This window comes from Acanthisitta chloris, unplaced genomic scaffold (genome assembly GCF_000695815.1).
Source record: "Acanthisitta chloris isolate BGI_N310 unplaced genomic scaffold, ASM69581v1 scaffold31698, whole genome shotgun sequence".
Classification (NCBI taxonomy): domain Eukaryota; kingdom Metazoa; phylum Chordata; class Aves; order Passeriformes; family Acanthisittidae; genus Acanthisitta; species Acanthisitta chloris.
This window is the reverse complement of record NW_008688248.1, coordinates 11354-29521: the sequence shown is the minus strand read 5'-3', so window position 1 is coordinate 29521 and position 18168 is coordinate 11354. Positions and strand designations below refer to the sequence as shown.

Below are 18168 nucleotides of genomic sequence, written 5' to 3'. Positions count from 1 at the left end.
TTAAGCTAGTTTACTTTTTATGATGAAACAGCCCATTTTCCTCTGCACATCTTTTCCCCAAGGACTCTCATCAATCACTTGTTTCAACACGCTCAGTCACTCAAGATGTCAAACCTTAAGACAAAGGCTGTCTGGTTGTTACTGCTCAGTTGTGTGCTAGAGCATGGGCCAGAGATAGACCAAAGCCTTTCAATGGATAGTTCTGGATTCACATTATGGAATTTAAAATGAAGTAGCCTTGATCTTCTTCTATACTTTTGACTATATAGTGTACAGAGATAGATAAATTTGACTATGGTGTGGAAGTTTCAAGCATATAGTCAGTACCTGTATTTACCATGTATTCTGTTTTTAATCTGGAAACTAGATCGAAGCTACAGCAGATCATACTGGGGGGAATAAGTATATACCTGAACAGGCACTGCTATATACAAACACACGTGCACACACCTTTCCTCTATTTATTATAAGTCTGTACTTTTCCCCACAACTCTGGCCCCTCAATACTCACCTACAGTAGCAAAGACCCTGCAGCCCATGCTCAGGGCAATAGCAATGGCTGCTTGGCCCACACCTCCTGAGCCAGAGTGGATAAGGACACTCTCACCCTTCTTCATACCACCTCGAACCACCAAAGCATAATAAGCAGTGGCATAAACCACAGGCACTGAAGCTGCTTCTTCTAGAGACCTAAGGAGCAAAGTGAAAGAGCTTTAGCCTTGGTACTAGATTCTCCTGATGAAATTTGCTTTTCTGCAGTGGAAAGGTTAAGCTGCTGAGATAAATCAGGAAGTACAAGTGGTTCTCAATCACACAGCACACTACCACAGCTGCCAAGCATAGCCAAGTTTCATCATTCTACAAAAATATTTCAGTAACTAACCAGTAACACAACCCACACTGAAATCACAGTGTATATTGAAACACATGAAGCCAAGAGTCCAAGAAAGAGATGAGAATCTCGTGCAAGCCACTGCACAAAAAGTAGCTCTGAACTCCTGCAGTGAATTTAAACCAAATCCTACAGTTGCTTCAGGAGAGTATAGCCCTGTTATCATCTCCCAGAGGGGAATCTACCTACCATGCAGTACTCAGGTATGATCTGCCATCAGCCTCAGGCATGAAGGCAAATCTTAACCAGAAAACAGAAGTTGACCTACCAGTTTTCAGGCACCTCCCATAGGAACTTCTTCTCACAGTCTACCACCGTGGCCAGTCCCTTTGCTGGCAGCAGTCCCATCACCCTTCTTCCAGCCATGTCTCGTCCCGAGAACTCCATGCCCAGCATGCACTGCTGCAGAGCCCAGTTACCTGAAAGAATATTAGCACCTTTTACAAAGGGAATTTCTCTTCTAAAAGCCATTCACCTACAACAGCAGTCCCTGAAAGGCAGAACCTGAAACAGTTCTGGGATTCGTCTACTATGTACACAGTCCATAAGTCACCAAAATTAATGTTTCTCTTCAAGAGTAGCAGAAAAGGACTGGGCCTCATTAAATCTTGGTCTTTATCCTTGACCATATTGCTTTAGTTTCCAGTTTTAACCCGGAGAAATTTCAAGAAAACATCTTGTTTCAGAGGCAATTCCGTCCCTCTGAAACAGAATGATATATAAACTAGAAAGGATGATATATTGTAACATCTGAATTTGTTAATTTTGCCATATAAACAAAATGACATCCCCCTGGACTCTGCACCGGGGAGGTCACACCTCAGTGCTGTGCTCAGTTTTGGGCCCCTCACTGCAAAAAGCCATTGAGGCACTGGAGCAGAAGTCCAGCAAAGGGCACGAGGGCAGCAAAGGGCTAGAGCACATGGGGAAGGGCTGAGGGAGTTGGGCTTGGTTAGCCTTGAGAAGAGGCTCAGGGGTGACCTCCTGGCTCTCTGCAACTCCCTGACAGGGTTGGAGAGAGGTGAGGGATGTCTCTCCTGCCATGGCTGCAGGGAGAGGACTAGAGGGAATGGCCTTGAGCTGAGACAGGCCAGAGTCAGCTTAGATGTTAGGAAAACCTTTTTTCCTGTTAGGGTGTTCAGGCACTGGAACAGACTGCTCAGGGAGGTGGTGGAGTCACCATCCCTGGAAGTGCTTAAGAGGCATCTGGACCTGGCACTGGAGGATCTGGTTTAGGGTTTGGCGGTTACAGCAACAGCAGGTTAATGGTCGGACTCTATGATCTTAGAGGACTCCTCCAACCTTGATGTTTCTATGAAACTGGAAGTAGAATTGGGGAGTTTTTGGCAAAGGCATTGCTTCCTTGCTAAACTAGCACACACTTTAGCCAGTGCATACCTAACATTTAAGAGACTATGTGAATTAATTCTAGAATAAAACATAAATACATTTCCTTCTCATGTCATTTTAACTCACCAGGGATAGCATCTGGAGAAAGCTTCCCTGTGGCCAGCATGATGTCACGGAAGTTGAGAGATGCATAATACACTTTGCAGAGTAAAACGTTGGGATTAGTCGTGTGGAAGTGTTGAAGTGGGGAGACAATCCAACGAAGAGATGAGAGATCTCCACGAGTCAGCACGTTCACATAGGCGTATTCTGTCAACTCCTGAGGTTGTGCTGCAGAAAGAACAGTAAGAACTCACACACATGAACACAAGTATGTGCTTTCCAGAGTGAGTGAATTCCTTGTGCAATTGTTGCCTCCTCCGTTTGTTCTCCACAAAGCTCTTTCCCATCCTGCAGTACTATCAATACCCCTAAATAGTTACCCCTCCTCCTGGTGCCACAGCAAGCTACAGTTTGCTCTGATCTGAAGCAGAGCAATTCAAAATTATCCATTACAAAAACCAATAAAAGATAGCAGTGGGAATGCTAGCTTGTTTTCTAGGCCTTGCAAAGTGATCCTCAGACCTCAAAGGAGTTACCTTGCTGCAGCAGGAGATGCCTGAAGGAGCCCCACTTTCCATCACGATACACATTCATCACTAGGTCCTTCTGAACCATCTTCTGCATCTCCAGGGAAGAAAGACTTGTGTCTGGGACAGTTGATGAAGGATTCAGGTTGGAAATGAACACACACCTAGAAGACAAGAGTTGTCGTTTGTTTTGTTCTAGGCCTGCAAAGAAACTGACACAAAAATATCTCATCTCCCCACTGTGACTCAAGGACATGCTCACACACCTGATCCTGTGGCCTTCAGCTTCAAGGCGGAGGCAGTTCACCATGCCCAGAATTCCTGAGTTCCCACAACTGGTGGCAGTCAACCACACAGGCTGCTCCGATGAGTCAGCCAGGACCTCCTACAGGACAAATCCCAAACTGTTTTATCAGGAACCACAACGAAATCTCTGCTCATATCCTTAGCCGAGATGAATAACTTCTGTTTTATTAAAAGCAACTGAACACGCACACACACAGACACTTTTAACAGTACTAAATATCTCACTGAGCAAGGAAAATGATTTGGAAATTAAGATATGCTGGACACAGGAATTCTCACCTTTAAGGTGTCAACCCACTTATAATTGGTGTCATCTACTGGCAGGAAAATGGGTGTTTTCACTGGGGCTTGCCGGCGACACAGGAAAATAACTGAGCCAAAGAATGATTTCTTCACAGCAACCAGATTCAGTGAGACTTTGCTGAATAAATCTTCCCACTGTGCCTGTCAAAAATCAGGTAAAGCAACAGTTACAGCAAAGCCAAAACTCAATTAAAACTACAAGTCACATCTATACTTCATGTTGAGACTCCTTAAAGACGACTTCACCAGGAACAACAGGCACTGTCCACCTCTTTCTTGCTTCTGCTTGACAACTTGGCATCTGATCCGTATTGTCTCAGTACAAATATGTTTGATTAACCTAACAGTATTTTATTCATGTCTAGACTATTCCTTCTTCCCTGAAGGATCCTGGAAAAGCAGTAGTACAAGTATCTCACAGCCTGGCTAGAATCTGTCATTGCAAAATTCAGAACCCAATCACCCCACTCCAGAACTATAAACAAAACCTGTAAACTATTAGATGTGCTACATTCTTATTATTCTAAAAGGAGAGCTGAGAGGCTACAACCCCTCAAATCAGGAATAGTTAAGTTCTGTAGAGGCAGTTTCCCACTGCTGCTTGGTCTAACAGCTGCCAAGAGAAGGTGATGTCCCAGTTCCCACCCTTACCCCTGCCCTTCACTCTTCTCCTCTCACATCATCTCTGGCATTAGCTTATCTGCATGATATACTGGTCTGAAGATATAATACAGACACACTGCTCCCCCTCCCTCAGCTTATCAGGGCTTATTTTACTGTATCTCATTATGAGATCAAGATAAAGTGGGGAAGAAGAAGGGAGGAAAAGAGGAAAGGAAAAGCACAAGAGAAATCCTTCCTTCTGGGAGCATTTTAATGTCAGAAGAACTTAACTAGTTCATAAAGTCTCACTCCCAGCAGTGACATCAAAAGGAAAAGGGAGATTCTGATACTGAAGCATTTTAGGATCTCACAGTGATCAAGCTGCACCCTACCCAGCCACACAGCATGTTATTTTAGCTATAAAAGAATTGTCCTGGCCAGTGTTTTCACACAGATTAGGCAGATACACACATGATGATGAATAATTTTCAATGCATTAAAAAAAGCTTTCATGACTAAACCAACAATTTACTGCAGTAATTCACAAATCCTCTCTCCTGAAGTGTTTATTAGATATTTCTGCAGAAGGCCTCAATGGAAACATATGAAAGCAACATTTACTCAATATTCACCATCAGAGCACTGGGCTCCAGACTATCCACTGAGAAAACACTCACCCTTCCAGCCAGCTTACCTCGCTCAGGAAGCTGTGCTTCTGCTGCAGATCTGGGCTGGTAAGGAAACTGACAACTTCTCCAAGAGTTTCTCCTTTAAGAAGGGTGTGTATCAAAACAAACCCTCCTTCTTTCACTGCAGCTGCCAAATTAGAGAGAATTTCAGAGGTGTTCCCTTGAACACTTGTTGAACAGTTGTATACCACCAGGTCAGCATTGACCAAATTTCCAGAGGGAAGGCTTGATGGATCCCACTGGCTAGAGAGAACATCAGCATCTTGTAGCTCTGTTTCCTTAGCTGAAAGGTTTTCCAGGACACGGTCAGTGGCAATGTACTCCACCTGCAACAGGGGCTGAGTATTCAGAATGCTTTTGACACGAGAGAACAGCTGTCCACTTCCTGCAAGAGCCTGTGAGGAAAAAAAAGGGGAAGGAAAAGAAGAAACCAAGTTGAAATATGAATGATGTGTTGTTCCAGTTATAATTATGGGTAAGTATGCAGTCAGGTTACTGGAAGGCCTAGAAACACTTAGCTATGGTCCCATCTTGGGCTTCCAACTAACCTCTACTATCTTCATCCTGTGACTGATCATGTTCTCCAATGCCACACCCAGGCAAGTCTTCAACTCTGTGGAGTCCAGCAATCCCCTGAGAAGAGGGTCGTCCTGGAAGTGCATTTTCTCTCGAGTCACAACCTGTTCCAGCTCAGAATGGAGGTTTCCATTCAGTTCCAGACGGCAGATTTCAGCAAGGATATGCTGAAGGCCCTTCTGGGTGGGTGAGGACTCTGTAGCTGCCACTGCAGTTTCTAGTCCAGGAATGACTAATTTGACCCCATGCACTGCCACCTTAGCCTGTAAGCTCTGGATCAGACCTAAGGAATAGAAGGGGAAATGAAAGGAAGGGTCAGATTTTCCAAGAACTTTTCCTTTGCTCTTTGCCTCCGTTTGCGAGAGCAGCTGATCAGCATCACAAATTACAGCCCAGCCACAGAGATACAGTGCAGCCTCTGTGCATATGATCATGGATTGTGCACTCACTGCAAGCTCTAAACAACTAGGCTTTGTGGCAAGACAAGTTAAACCACCTGTGGTGAGACTCTGACTGAAAGAGAGCAACTAACAAAACTTCTGATTAATTTAGGGAGCTGTTAGGAAAAGTTTACGTTTCTGCAGATACAAAAATATTAAGATGCTTTTTTTGCTTTATATACAGATGGGAAACAGCTCATCTTGCCTGAGATCAGAAACAGGATTTCAAAAACTAAAATATTCCCACTACAGCCTATGTAAAAGACCTCTGGGATAGTATTTGGAAACTGCAGGGGAAAATAGGACAAAAAAAAAAAAAAGGAAATCTCTAAAATCAATTGCCAAATCTAACAATGAGTCTGAAGACACTTTACCAACATAGAATGATGAACTTATTGTCTCAAAATAAAGCAAAATTCATCACCAGGTAAAAACTTCAAAAAAATAGTAATTTAATTCCCTTTGATGAAAAGGAACTTAAAAGTGATGAGCTGAGTAGATGTCTCCCCATCCACACACACTGTACATCACAACAGACTGAACTGCTCCTATTCTATTCTTGCAGCAATCACAGGGGGTTTTTTGGTGTGCCTCACTAAATCACTTTCCCTGCTTGGATATGTGTACCCACAATCAAATGGGGACAAACATGTCACCTTACCTACCTTGGCAGTTTACAGGGAAAAACAAAACAAGGTTAAAGACTTCAGGAAGCTCTGCTGTCAAGTGTTTGAAGCAACTAGGTTGGATTTCTCCTTAAAGAAGAGGATTTATGCCTCTCTGCTTGCCAAGGGGGTTGTGCCATCTGGCACTATATTGTCTGTTATAGAAGGGTAGCTGCCCCTCCTCATGACGTTTCACCCCTACCCACATTCTAGAAGTATCTCAGGCAGAACTAGTTTTTAGCTTCTAGCAGGCATACAGACAGAGGACTCTTGCTGAAGTCTTCTACAGAGACCAACACTTATTTCTTGGACATTCTGAAGTAGTATGAACAGCTTCTCTCAGACACTTCAGTCAGGCTGGAAGATACCCCTAGCATGACAGGAAACCTGGGATTCACTCTACCTTTGCAACGCTCCAGATAGGCATGAAGATGGGCACTGGAAGACAGACAGTTACTCTCAGTGTAGGGCACAAAGCAGAATTTTTCCAGGGTGGGAGGGGTCCGTTCCTGTTGTCGTCGTGGTGCCACAGAAGCATGAAGACCATTGATCTGGACACCTCCTGCTTTAAGGCTATCGAGACAGTGGTCCACAACCACATCAAAAGCTGAAAACCAGGAAAGAAGTGTAAGTTTGCAAACACAACAAGTATTTTCATAGAATAATAGAATTTTAGGGGTTGGAACGGACCTTACAGATCATCTAGTCTCACCCCCGCCAGCCATGGGCAGGGACACCTCCCCACTAGACCAGGATGCTCAAGACCTCATCCAGTCTGGCTTTGAACACTGCCAGGGTTGGGGCAGGCACCACTTCCCTGGGCAACCTGTGCCAGTGTCTCAAGGTGACCTGGTGAACAGTGCTATTACATACTTAGAGATGTTACAGAGCTGCAGAATAGCTTGGAGACTAGAAGGACCTTCCCAAGTCCATCCTGCTTCTTATGAATTCATACATTCACTCACACAGGAGTCAAACTAACTAGCAAAAGCCCAAGCATGAGAGACATTACCTTCCACATTGTCCTGGTATTGGCACACCTGCTCTTGATGCAGCACTGGGTCGATACGCACCGAGCGAATCCTGGTGGGTAAGCGGAGACTGCGCCCAGTCTCCCCCAGGATCAGCACATGCAGCAGTGTGTCCAGGAAGGTCACCCAGTTCCCATTCCACAGAACTTTCGCTGTGTTTCCTACAGAGAAGGAAGAGAAAGCCTCACTATTTAGTCATTCAGCAGACACCAGAATGTCACTGCTTATTAAATGCAAAGTCTGCTGTGTGTACCCAGCTTCCCCTGTAAACTCCATCAGTCAGTTCTACATTGGAGACAGAGCATTGGGAAAGCTTGGCTGGTCTCCATTACCACACAAAGTATAATTATCACACAAAGCACTCAGGTGAACTGCTAATACAAATGGAATTACAAGATCTAATATTCATCATTACAATATCCATGCCCATCATGCTTCTTTTGAAAGTAAATTCACCTTCACTGTTGCATTCGAGAACACCCTGGAAAGTTGGTCCATAATTATATCCACGCAGATGCAGCTCTTGATAAACATCATCTTTCAAGAGTCCAGACTTTGAGCTCATGTCTACTTTAGTCCGAAAGTCGACTGGCTGGCTATGGGAGTTCTTTAGAGAAGTGTTCTCCAGGAGGGAAATCTTCCCTGACGGGCACAGTAACAAGACCAACAATCATGATCATTGTTCATAAGCAATAGATTTGAGTAAGAGACTTCCACTTCCTTCACTTACCACTCACAGCCAGATTCCCATTTCCTGACACCTCAAAGCAGCGAGAAGCAGGCATGAGTCTCACTTCCAGCTGCACTGATCCTGCAAGAAACATTGCAGAAGACAGGACTGTGAGATAACTCATTGCTGTCATCTTCAGGAAGAACTTTCTCTCTCACCATCTCCAGACTCACTGCTCACATATAATAAAGATGACTAACATGTACTGCTTGACTGTATGAATTCACTTCTTTGTTCAGTCATCCTGCATTCCTTGTAATTTCTCTCACACATTCCCCTTCACTTTCCCCATGCATTTCTTTCCTCTCCCTCCACCTTCATTACACTGTTCTGCAGTGGTACCAGCACTCCTCACTCACCCTTTTTGGGAAGGATAGTTGCCTGATGAATTGTGACATCTTCAAATGAAACAGCCATTTGCTCCATGACCATGCCAAGAGACCGTGCCAGTGTCCGCCAAGCCAGGACTAGGTACCCAGTTGCTGGGTACAGAACTCTGCCATCAATGCAGTGACCAACCAAGTAGTGGTCAGGAGATTCAGGATTCACATCTGTCAATGAATAAAGAGCAAAGTGAAAATAATAAAACCACCGCAATAAAGAGGTCTTTTCCCCTCAACGTCTACAGGAGGTGCTAGTTGTTTCCCAATTATCCTGCCTGACAACATGCAGCTCTTAAAATTACTCTTAGTCTGAATCAACACAGGTTCCTGCTCTGTTCATGCTCTTTCATTCCATTTCAGAAGCAGGCCCAGTTTTTTTTGCAAACCAAACCAAACATTAAGCTACAGAAGATGGCTTCAGGGATGCTGCCCTGAGTATCCTTTTTCTAGTTTTACAATAGGAAAGAAATGGAAAGGTAAAGCAGGAAAGAGACAAAAAAAGAAACAAACAGCAAACACACCAATATTGTAGACTGAAGCAGATGCAGAGCCTTTGGAACCTGAAGGAAAGTCTTCAGCTTTTGGAACATCCCAGTCCTGGCTGTGGTCCCATTTGATGTATGGAGAAATGAGGGGTGTTCCCACAGGGACAGGGTACTCCACAGGTGGGAACAAGTTATTTCCAAGAACATTCATCCTAGGAAGACAAAGAATCAAGATAATGGGGGAAGGGGGGGGAAAATATAGGCAAAGAAACTGATCGTAATACTTAGAGGTCAGGCAGTAACTAGTCTTTCAGCAATGTCTGAAATGTCTCCAGGAGCACCATGAACATTTTCTCCAGCCAAACTGGTAATTCTAACCATCTACAAGATGTGAAGTTTCTTTCCAAGAGCTAGTTCCAGATTACTAGGCCTCTAAAATGGATCTCATCCTTAAAAGGCACCTTCCCAGCCCAAGCAAACTCTAACCCAGGGGAACACTTCATTAAGTGAGCCTGTGAAATATGTAAAGCACAAACATACACCCCATTTTTTTCCCAGGTTTGTTGAAGGAGCATTTTAGGCCTTGTGAAGACATTCATGTTAGAGAAGAGACTTGAATTCCTTACCATTACCCCACTCACCCTCCTCCCTTAGTCTCCTTACCCAGTTAAATGAATCTTTCCAATCTGTGTCAGGAAGAACTCCAGATTATTTTTGTGCTCTTTCTTCATCAAAGGGAGAATGGTGCAAGTTGGTTTCAAAGCTCTTCTCAAGATAGCCTGGTGATGAAGAGTCCATAAATCACTGGTGGAAGGCATTACTTACTACTTTGTCTCTGAATTTTTCTTAGTAGATCCCAAACCATTTATGCTTATGTGGAGTTCTGTGCTAGCTGCTGGAACATACACCACTTTTATGGGGAGAAGAGAGTAGCTCAGTACTCTTTGAGCAACCCAAGATGCTGCTCATCAGGTAAAGCAGAACCTGCATAACATTAATGTAATTCTGCTAAAATACCAATCTCCCTTTCTCAAGCAGATTGTCAAGTGAAATCCAAAGCTGCACTCCAAGAACTGCAAGGTCACCTTGAGCCTTCCACTCGCACACTCACACAGCTTAGGCCCCTCCCAGGAGCAGCACTTTCCTGCCTGAAGTATCCTAGAGCATTTTCCAAAAAAAAAGCTATTAGACCAAAAAACGCAGTCTTGAACACCTGACCCAATTTGTATCTTCTCTTCAATTTTATCCCACGACCTTTACACGGGAAAAGAGGGAAGAGCAAACCAGAACACCCTCAAATCCAGCTGATGAAGACTTAGTCACTTGCATTAAAGTCCAGAATAGTTCAACAATTTCAACATGAAGCATATAGTCTTTTTGTAAAGAAAGATATCTGCTCAATTTACAAGTTCTGCTCTGGTGGTGACTCCACCATCTCCCTGGGCAATACTCCAGTGCCTAAACACTCTTAACAAGAAAAAGATTTTTCCTTATATCTAATCTGACTCTGTGCTGCCTCTGCTCAAGGCCATTCCCATGAGTCCTCTCCCTGCAGCCATGGCAGGACAGACATCCCTCACCTCTCTCCAACCCTGTCAGGGAGTTGCAGAGAGCCAGGAGGTCACCCCTGAGCCTCTTCTCAAGGCTAACCAAGCCCAACTCCCTCAGCCCTTCCCCCTGTGCTCTAGCCCTTTGCTGCCCTCGTTCCCCTTGGCTGGACGCGCTCCAGTGCCACAATGGCTTTTTGCAGTGAAGGGCCCAAAACTGAGCACAGCACTGAGGTGTGACCTCCCCAGTGCCCAGTCCAGGGCGATGAGCACTGGCCTAGTGCTGCTGCCACACTGCTTGGGCCAGGCCAAGATGCCCTTGGCCTCCTAGTGCCTCAATGGCCTTTGGGCAGTGAGTGCCCAAAGCTGAGCACAGCACTGAGCTGGGACCTCCCCAGTGCCCAGTCCAGAGGGATGAGCACTGCCCTAGTCCTGCTGTTCACAATAATCTTGATGCAGGCCAAGATGCTCTTGGCCTTCTTGGCCACCTCTGCACACGGTTGGCTCGCACTGAGCTAGCACTGCACTCCCAAGTCCCTTTCTGACCAACATCTCTCTCCTCACTCCTCCCCAAGCCTGGAGTTGTATGGGGTTGTTGTGTCCCAAGTGCAGGACCAGCACTGAGCCTTACTGACCCTCATGCAGTTGTCCTCAGTCCATCCATCAAGTCAGTCCAAGTCTCTCTGTAGAGCTTTTCTACTCTCGGGCAGATCCACACTCCCACCCAGCTTAGTGTTCTCTGCAAACAACATCTCTCTCCTCACTCCTCCCCAAGCCTGGAGTTGTATGGGGTTGTTGTGTCCCAAGTGCAGGACCAGCACTGAGCCTTACTGACCCTCATGCAGTTGTCCTCAGTCCATCCATCAAGTCAGTCCAAGTCTCTCTGTAGAGCTTTTCTACTCTCGGGCAGATCCACACTCCCACCCAGCTTAGTGTTCTCTGCAAATTTACTGAGGGTACACTCAGTTCCCAGATCACCAATAAAGATGTTAAACAGGAGTGGTCCTGGGGAACACCACTTGTGACCAGCCACCAATTGCATCTGCCCTCATAGAAGAAATAAATAATGATGATCTGCTCTCCTCAGGGAAAGGAATTCATGAAGAAAGCAAGCTCTTGTGGTCTCAGACTACTTGGTCTAGAAGAGGGGGAAACACCACTACCAGTCACCACCTTCTAAGCCAAGTACCTTGAACCAATATTAGTGTAGAGATGGCCACTGATTTTTTTTCACAGAGAAGTCCTGTAAAGTCTTGAATTTCTCACTCCACCCCAATTTTAACACACACTTTCCATTACATTCAATTAAATACTTTTCCTGCTCACTGTGCAGTTGACAAAGCCGACAATCAGCTATCTGAAATGTGCAGTGATGAGTAAAGTCTGGAATGTCTGGATGAGGAAGTGGTAGTGTTAGGGAGTTTGAAATCTTTTCTAATATGAACATATACAACACCCTAAAAAAACCCCATAAATTAAAAAACCCAATCACACCAAAGCCTGCACAAAGAACCCATCAAGAGAATGTTAAAACTGGGAAGGGTTCAAAAATACTGAAATAAGTGCTCTCAGAACTAGGCCAAAAAAAATATGAAAAAAGCAGCAGTATTCTCTAGTCCTCAGACCCTCAAACTCCTTGTAGCAGCATATAAATATAGTATCATACTGACACAATCAAATCTGTACCTGTAAAAGAGCATGAGGAGCAATCTCCACTACAACGGCATCCTTTGGAATGTGCTTCAGACCTTCGTGGAACAGCACTGGACTCACTAGATTGTTCACATGGTACTCTGCAGAGGAATTCCTAGCCAGATCACTCTGCCACTGAGATTCAGGGATAGATGTGCTGATCCACCGTGCTGAACGAGGTTTAGGGTGTGGAATGACCTAGAGACAGACAAGAAAAAGGAATAGGAGAGTCACAAGTTGTAGAGGACAATACAACAGGCAAAAGCAAGCAACCTTCCTTCTCAGCTTGATTGCTCAGTTCATCCTGCTTGAGGCCAAAGGATTTCAAACCTTCAGTCTCACACGCTCTTCAAGAGATTTCCTCTTCCTCTTGAAGAAAAGAGTCCCCTCAAGCTCAGCATCACCTATACTGAACCCAGGTGCCAGAGATAAGCCACGTGAGGCCCAGTTGGGCAGCATTACCTTTTTCAGCGCGCTGAGCAGCACTGGTGCGATGGACGCCATGTAATGGGAGTGGAATGCGACGCCAGCACTGCGAACCTCCTTGGCAAACACCCCGTCCTTCTTCAGCTGGGCCACAAACTCATTCACAGAGCCCTGAGAGGAATATAAGTGAACTCAGGGAAAAGCTCACAACGTGTCTGGGATCTGTCTGAGCCACTGTACTATCCCCATACCCTTCATCCCTTGCCGCTCAAAGGGAGCCACAGCTTGGATGACATGATTGCTCTTCTCAGTCTTATAATTTATATCACTCACTCTGCCCTTGGCTATAAGAGATATTTTATTACTAGCTTACTGAGGCACTAACATCACTTCCCCTCAAGGAGCAGCTGAATGTGTAAGTTAAGGCAAAGCACCATGTCCCCTGCACCACTTCCGTTCAGCTCCCCTTTGCAAGCAGCTGAGCTCTAACTCAGCTTCCTGCCTTCTTCAGATTCTAACTTCACAGGTCCCAGTCACAGCCCAGCTATGCTCACCAGAGGTCCTGAAACAGTGACAGTGTCTTCAGAGTTGTGACAGGCTGGGACCACATTTGGAGGACAGCGTTGTTTACATTCCTCCCACGTCAGACCTGCAGAAGGAAAATGTTGGGGTAACAAGAGCATTTCTAGCCATGAGCCTCATGAGGGAAGTAATCTGAACATCACAGTCACTGTGCTCAATTCAGCACTTTGCAAAACTGGGAAGGATTTGTAAGGGAAAGACAGACATGCCCCCCTCCCTTTCCCCAAAAGTGATTCTGCAAAAGCTAAGGATATTTATCCTAGAACTTTAACATGACATTTATCACAGTGATGCTGAATGCAAGAACAGGAGGCCAAATCTTTGTGCCATCACATTAAGGAATGGGGTGGGGGTAACCCCCACACTTCCAAAGAAACTACAGAATTGGTTGTTTTGTCTTATGCTTCCCATAGTTTCTACGAGTCAAACCACACAGATCACCTTTTGTATCACTCTCCTGGGTCAGGGTGTACCTACCAACTGCAGCCATTCCTCCTGGGGGCAATTTGGCCTCTTTAACACATCGGCCGCGCCAATAAGCAGCAAGAATGGCTTCTTCATGACTCAAGGAGTTGTCTGCATAGCCACAAGCTAATTCTCCCACTGAGTGGCCCAAAATCCCATCAGGTTGCAGACCTGCAGCCTTCAGCATATCAATCTGAGCAATCTGCAAGGAAAAGTAGGGTTACTGATTCCATGCCAGAGTAAGCAGGTGTCAGGCCTCACAAGCACACAGCAGTAGCAAGTACATAACAAAATGGCTTTTTGGTAGACTTTCTTGTTGGCCTCACTGCCTTCCCCTCCAACCCGAACTGCAGCTCCATTCACCTTTCCAAGCAATCCCAAGAATCATTATGTGACTCCAGTATTGTCTGGGCCTCTCCACAACGTGGCTTTCCACTAACAAAGTATTTCCAACAATATAAGGTTGCCAAGAATGTGTCTGTACGAAGTTGGAGGCAAGACCAGCTTTCCAGACCATTTTAAAAGCTTGGCCTCTGTCTGTTAAGAACATGAATCCCACCCTGACACTCAGAACTAAAAGGAGACTTCACTGAACATCACTCAGTTCATTTGCAGAACAGATTTTAGAAGACATTCAGTGGAACCTTGCTCCTTGGCACAGACGTTTACATAGAACTCAAAGACATTCCTTACTCTCTTAAAAGAAGAAATTGTCCCACATATATACACAGATACACATCCAAATCCATTCAGATCCCTATTTGTCCAAGCATCTTGCAAGTGGCAGAGCCTGAAGCTGTCAAGGGTACAACACACTCCTTATCAGAGATACTTCTAATACTGCCATTTGCTGAGTACACAAAACAAGCTTCCATTGATCAGTATAAAGTGATACCAGCCAAACAGACACACTAGCAGAACATGCTTCTGTGGATTGAGTCTATGACCACCCACTCCACCAGCCACTTGAGTCTTGCCTGAATAGCAGCTAGTCCAACGAATGCATGGACAGTGTCATCAAAAGTGTTCTCATCAGCTTGCAGAAGCAGGTCTGAGACTTTCAGCCCTGTGTTCTTCAGAGCCTCATCGGAGCGCAGTATAGACTGGCGAAACAAATCCAACTTCATAAGGCTCAGGCCCATGCCCTTCCACTGTGTTCCCATGCCTGCAGGATAGGCAAACAGAACGTGAGCTCCAGTAACACTCCAGAACAGGAGGAGGCATCACATACTTGCTCTGGCAGCCAGAGAATTCTAACCAAGAGCAAAACATTGTACATTTCTAACACCCTCTAAATTAGGCTTTTTTATCTTCCTGGACTTCATTATCATCGTAAGATAGTTAAGTTGGAAGGTTTTGATAAAACACAGCAAACACAAGTCTCCTTGACATATCATGATGCTGCCAACTATTTCCTCATGCTACAGTGGAAAACAACATTAGAGCACAGAATCCAATTGCTCAAGCCCCAGATCTACAGCAGAATGGAGAAGCCTGGACCCAGAGCTGCACACTTACCTGAGCAGATGTACCAGAGTGGTCTACCAGATGCCTGAACTTGCTGAACCTCTTTTATGTCACTCTCAGTGCCAACCAGCACATAGCCCCTGTAGGGCATGGAGGACACAGGAACTGCAGAGATATCACTGAGCAGGCTTACAAAGGGGCTGCAGCCTCCGTGCTTTCTGCCCTCCTGAATCAGCACTTCCACAGCTTCCTGGGTTCTGCCACAAATCTGAACCAGTCTTGGTGTGTTACAAGTCTTCGGAGGCTGGCATTTGTTTTTGTTTGGCCTCAGAATGACATGAGAATTAGCACCTCCAAAGCCAAAGGAGTTGATACTGACAAGGCCACCTTTCACTGGGGTTGGTTTACAAACGACCTCCAAAGAGCCATCCTGTAAGGCAGGAATCTCAGGATTTGGGGTATTGAAATGAAGATTTGGAGCCCACAGCCCATGCTCCAGAGAGAGAATGACCTGAAAGAAGAAACAGAGTGTTCTGTGCTCCACATTGTCTGGTGACAAACATTCTTTTGTTATTGTTTCACTACAAATGACCACATAGCATACATTAAAGCAGTTCCCTCTGTTTGGATAAAGGGACATTTCAGAGAACAGCATTATTGATTTTACTGGGGTAGTACCTCCTTCACCTAGACAAATTTTAAGTCCATGCAGGAAGTCAGCAGGGAAGTTGAGTGTAGTAGCTTTAAGGTTAGCTTCCAGGCCCTTTCTAACTGGAAAGCCATGCAGTCTTACTGAAAAAGCAGCCTGGGTACTAAGACTATCACATCTTTTTCCCTCTTCAGATCCTAGGAACTGCAATCATAGGACAAGGGGTAATGGATTCAAATTGAAGGAGGGGAAGTTTAGGCTGGATATTAGAAAAAGATGCTTTACTCTAAGGGTGGTGAGACACTGTCCCAGGTTGCCCAGGGACGTGGTGGCTGCCCCAACCCTGGCAGTGTTCAATCCAGGCTGGATGAGCCTTGAGCAACCTGATCTAGCGAGGATGTGTCCCTGGGCAGGGCAGGGGGTTGGGACTGGATGATCTGTAAGGTCCATCCCAACCCTTAAATTCTATGATTCGATGACCCCATCCCTTCATCACATTCCAATTCATCGCTCCCCAGTCACAGATGGTCACATATGCTCTTCCTTATCACAACTATTCTATTTATCTAGAATAGCTATCTATTTATAATCACAACTATTCCTCTATTTCTGCCTTTGCTGCAAAAGAATCAAGCTGAAGCACTAGTAACGGAGTTTGCTTGCTGCTTTACACCCATTTGTCTTCTTGAGCCAAAAAAGCAGGAATAGCAGACTGGTCAGAACTGGCAGAGCCAAAGGGAAGTACACAAAGAGTGTGAGGAATAGAACAGCTGTGCAAAAACAAGCAAGAGCTTCCTTCTGTCAGCAGCATCTCTACATACAGCCCATGACACCAAGCTCACACTCCTCTGTGGCACAAGCCCAGCACAGACTGCAAGGTCAGACACCAACGCTCTGTGCTCTGTAGGTTTGGCAGTTCCTTCATCACTCCAGAACAGCCAGAGAAAGAGACTGGTTTGGAACTGCCTCTCCAAGCTGCCTATCAGTCATAGTAGCTTACCTGGGACACCAACCAGCATAAATATCTATGATTTCCCCTCCAGTCAACATGTTGAAAGCTGCAGGCTAAGTATTTTCATGCATACTGTCCTACACCTACAATACCATGCACTTTGGACTTGCTGTAGCTTTACACTGCATATATATTTGTACTTCCAAGTTTGCCACAGTTTCTACGTAAGTTCAAGAGTACAGCACAGTGAGCATGCAACCAGAGCCACCAAGAAGCTTTGTCTTTGCTGTCCAGCAAGTAATCACACAGGATGAGCAGCCCAAAGGTGCAGGTGAGTTTTTCATCCCTTACCAGAATTTGACTAAAGTGGCCTTGGCAAGCCCTAGTCTCATTCCTACCTATCCACATAATTAATAGATTCTCTTCAAGTCTGAAATCAGATACTTTCAAGATCTATTTTCCTAACTGACATCTCACAGAGATTTTATGGAATTCCAGAAGAAAACATTTACAGACACTGCAGAGTTCCCAAGACAGTTACTGCCTAAGAGACATCTGGCTTGGTGTAGAGGGGAAGGAAACAGTACCTCAAAGTTATGGTCCTGTCCTGACAGATCACAGAAACCACTAAACAAACTGTTTATAACACACGACACAATAGGGATTCAGAGGCTTATGACTCACTTATCATTCCTTCTATGAAAAACGTGTCAGAGCGAAAGGTGCTAAAAAAAAAAAAAAAAAAAGGTAAACTTTCCTCTACAGAGAGACAGACACTGCTGTCTCCATGATTTGCAGATGAGGCTAGTCACAGTAAGTTGTATGTATTCAGGTCACAGTAACCACTCTGAAGAGCCTAAAATTCTAGCTGTGGAAGTGTACGTGACTTCAGTTTGCGTGGTTCTATGGTAATAGGCTTACAAGCAAGTGTGAACATTAGCTAGCTCTCTGCTAAGCAGTTTAAGCAGCCAGAGCCAATAGACAACTGTCTGTCTACAGCAGTAGTTAGCAGGCTGGTTGCTCAGACAGACAATTATTCAAGCCTCATCCCAAAGAACTCACCTGGCTTCTTGCCAACCTAAGAGAGAAGAGGAAGACATGATACATCCCTGACAGAAAGCCAGAAGGATCAGCTGCTCTTTTGGCACTGAAAGTCCACACTGCCTCATCTTTGGTCATTGTCAATTACTCAAACATCTAAATCCCTCTACCTGTATGCACCTCAAACCCAAATGACTTACAGCAGAGTTCTGTTGAAAGGTCCAGTGTAAGGATCAATAAAGTGATCCTACAGCCTTTATTCTGA

The 18168-nt window shown here is 45.0% G+C and overlaps 1 protein-coding gene across 1 annotated transcript in view; it reads right to left on the bottom strand.

The window, feature by feature from the left end:
• Positions 1–18168, bottom strand: part of FASN (fatty acid synthase) — a 34780-nt gene that overhangs the window by 10583 nt on the left and 6029 nt on the right. Inside the window, exons 8-28 of the mRNA XM_009080945.1 lie at positions 15313–15772; positions 14772–14959; positions 13807–13996; positions 13302–13396; positions 12784–12918; positions 12316–12519; positions 9746–9861; positions 9119–9294; positions 8574–8765; positions 8215–8295; positions 7941–8126; positions 7466–7645; positions 6857–7060; positions 5321–5631; positions 4778–5167; positions 3457–3621; positions 3138–3256; positions 2881–3035; positions 2369–2572; positions 1161–1311; positions 512–690 (exon numbers count right to left, since the gene is read on the bottom strand). Of these exons, the coding sequence (XP_009079193.1) occupies positions 512–690; positions 1161–1311; positions 2369–2572; positions 2881–3035; positions 3138–3256; positions 3457–3621; positions 4778–5167; positions 5321–5631; positions 6857–7060; positions 7466–7645; positions 7941–8126; positions 8215–8295; positions 8574–8765; positions 9119–9294; positions 9746–9861; positions 12316–12519; positions 12784–12918; positions 13302–13396; positions 13807–13996; positions 14772–14959; positions 15313–15772 (4081 nt within the window). The remainder of the gene's footprint in view (positions 1–511; positions 691–1160; positions 1312–2368; positions 2573–2880; positions 3036–3137; positions 3257–3456; positions 3622–4777; positions 5168–5320; positions 5632–6856; positions 7061–7465; positions 7646–7940; positions 8127–8214; positions 8296–8573; positions 8766–9118; positions 9295–9745; positions 9862–12315; positions 12520–12783; positions 12919–13301; positions 13397–13806; positions 13997–14771; positions 14960–15312; positions 15773–18168) is intronic.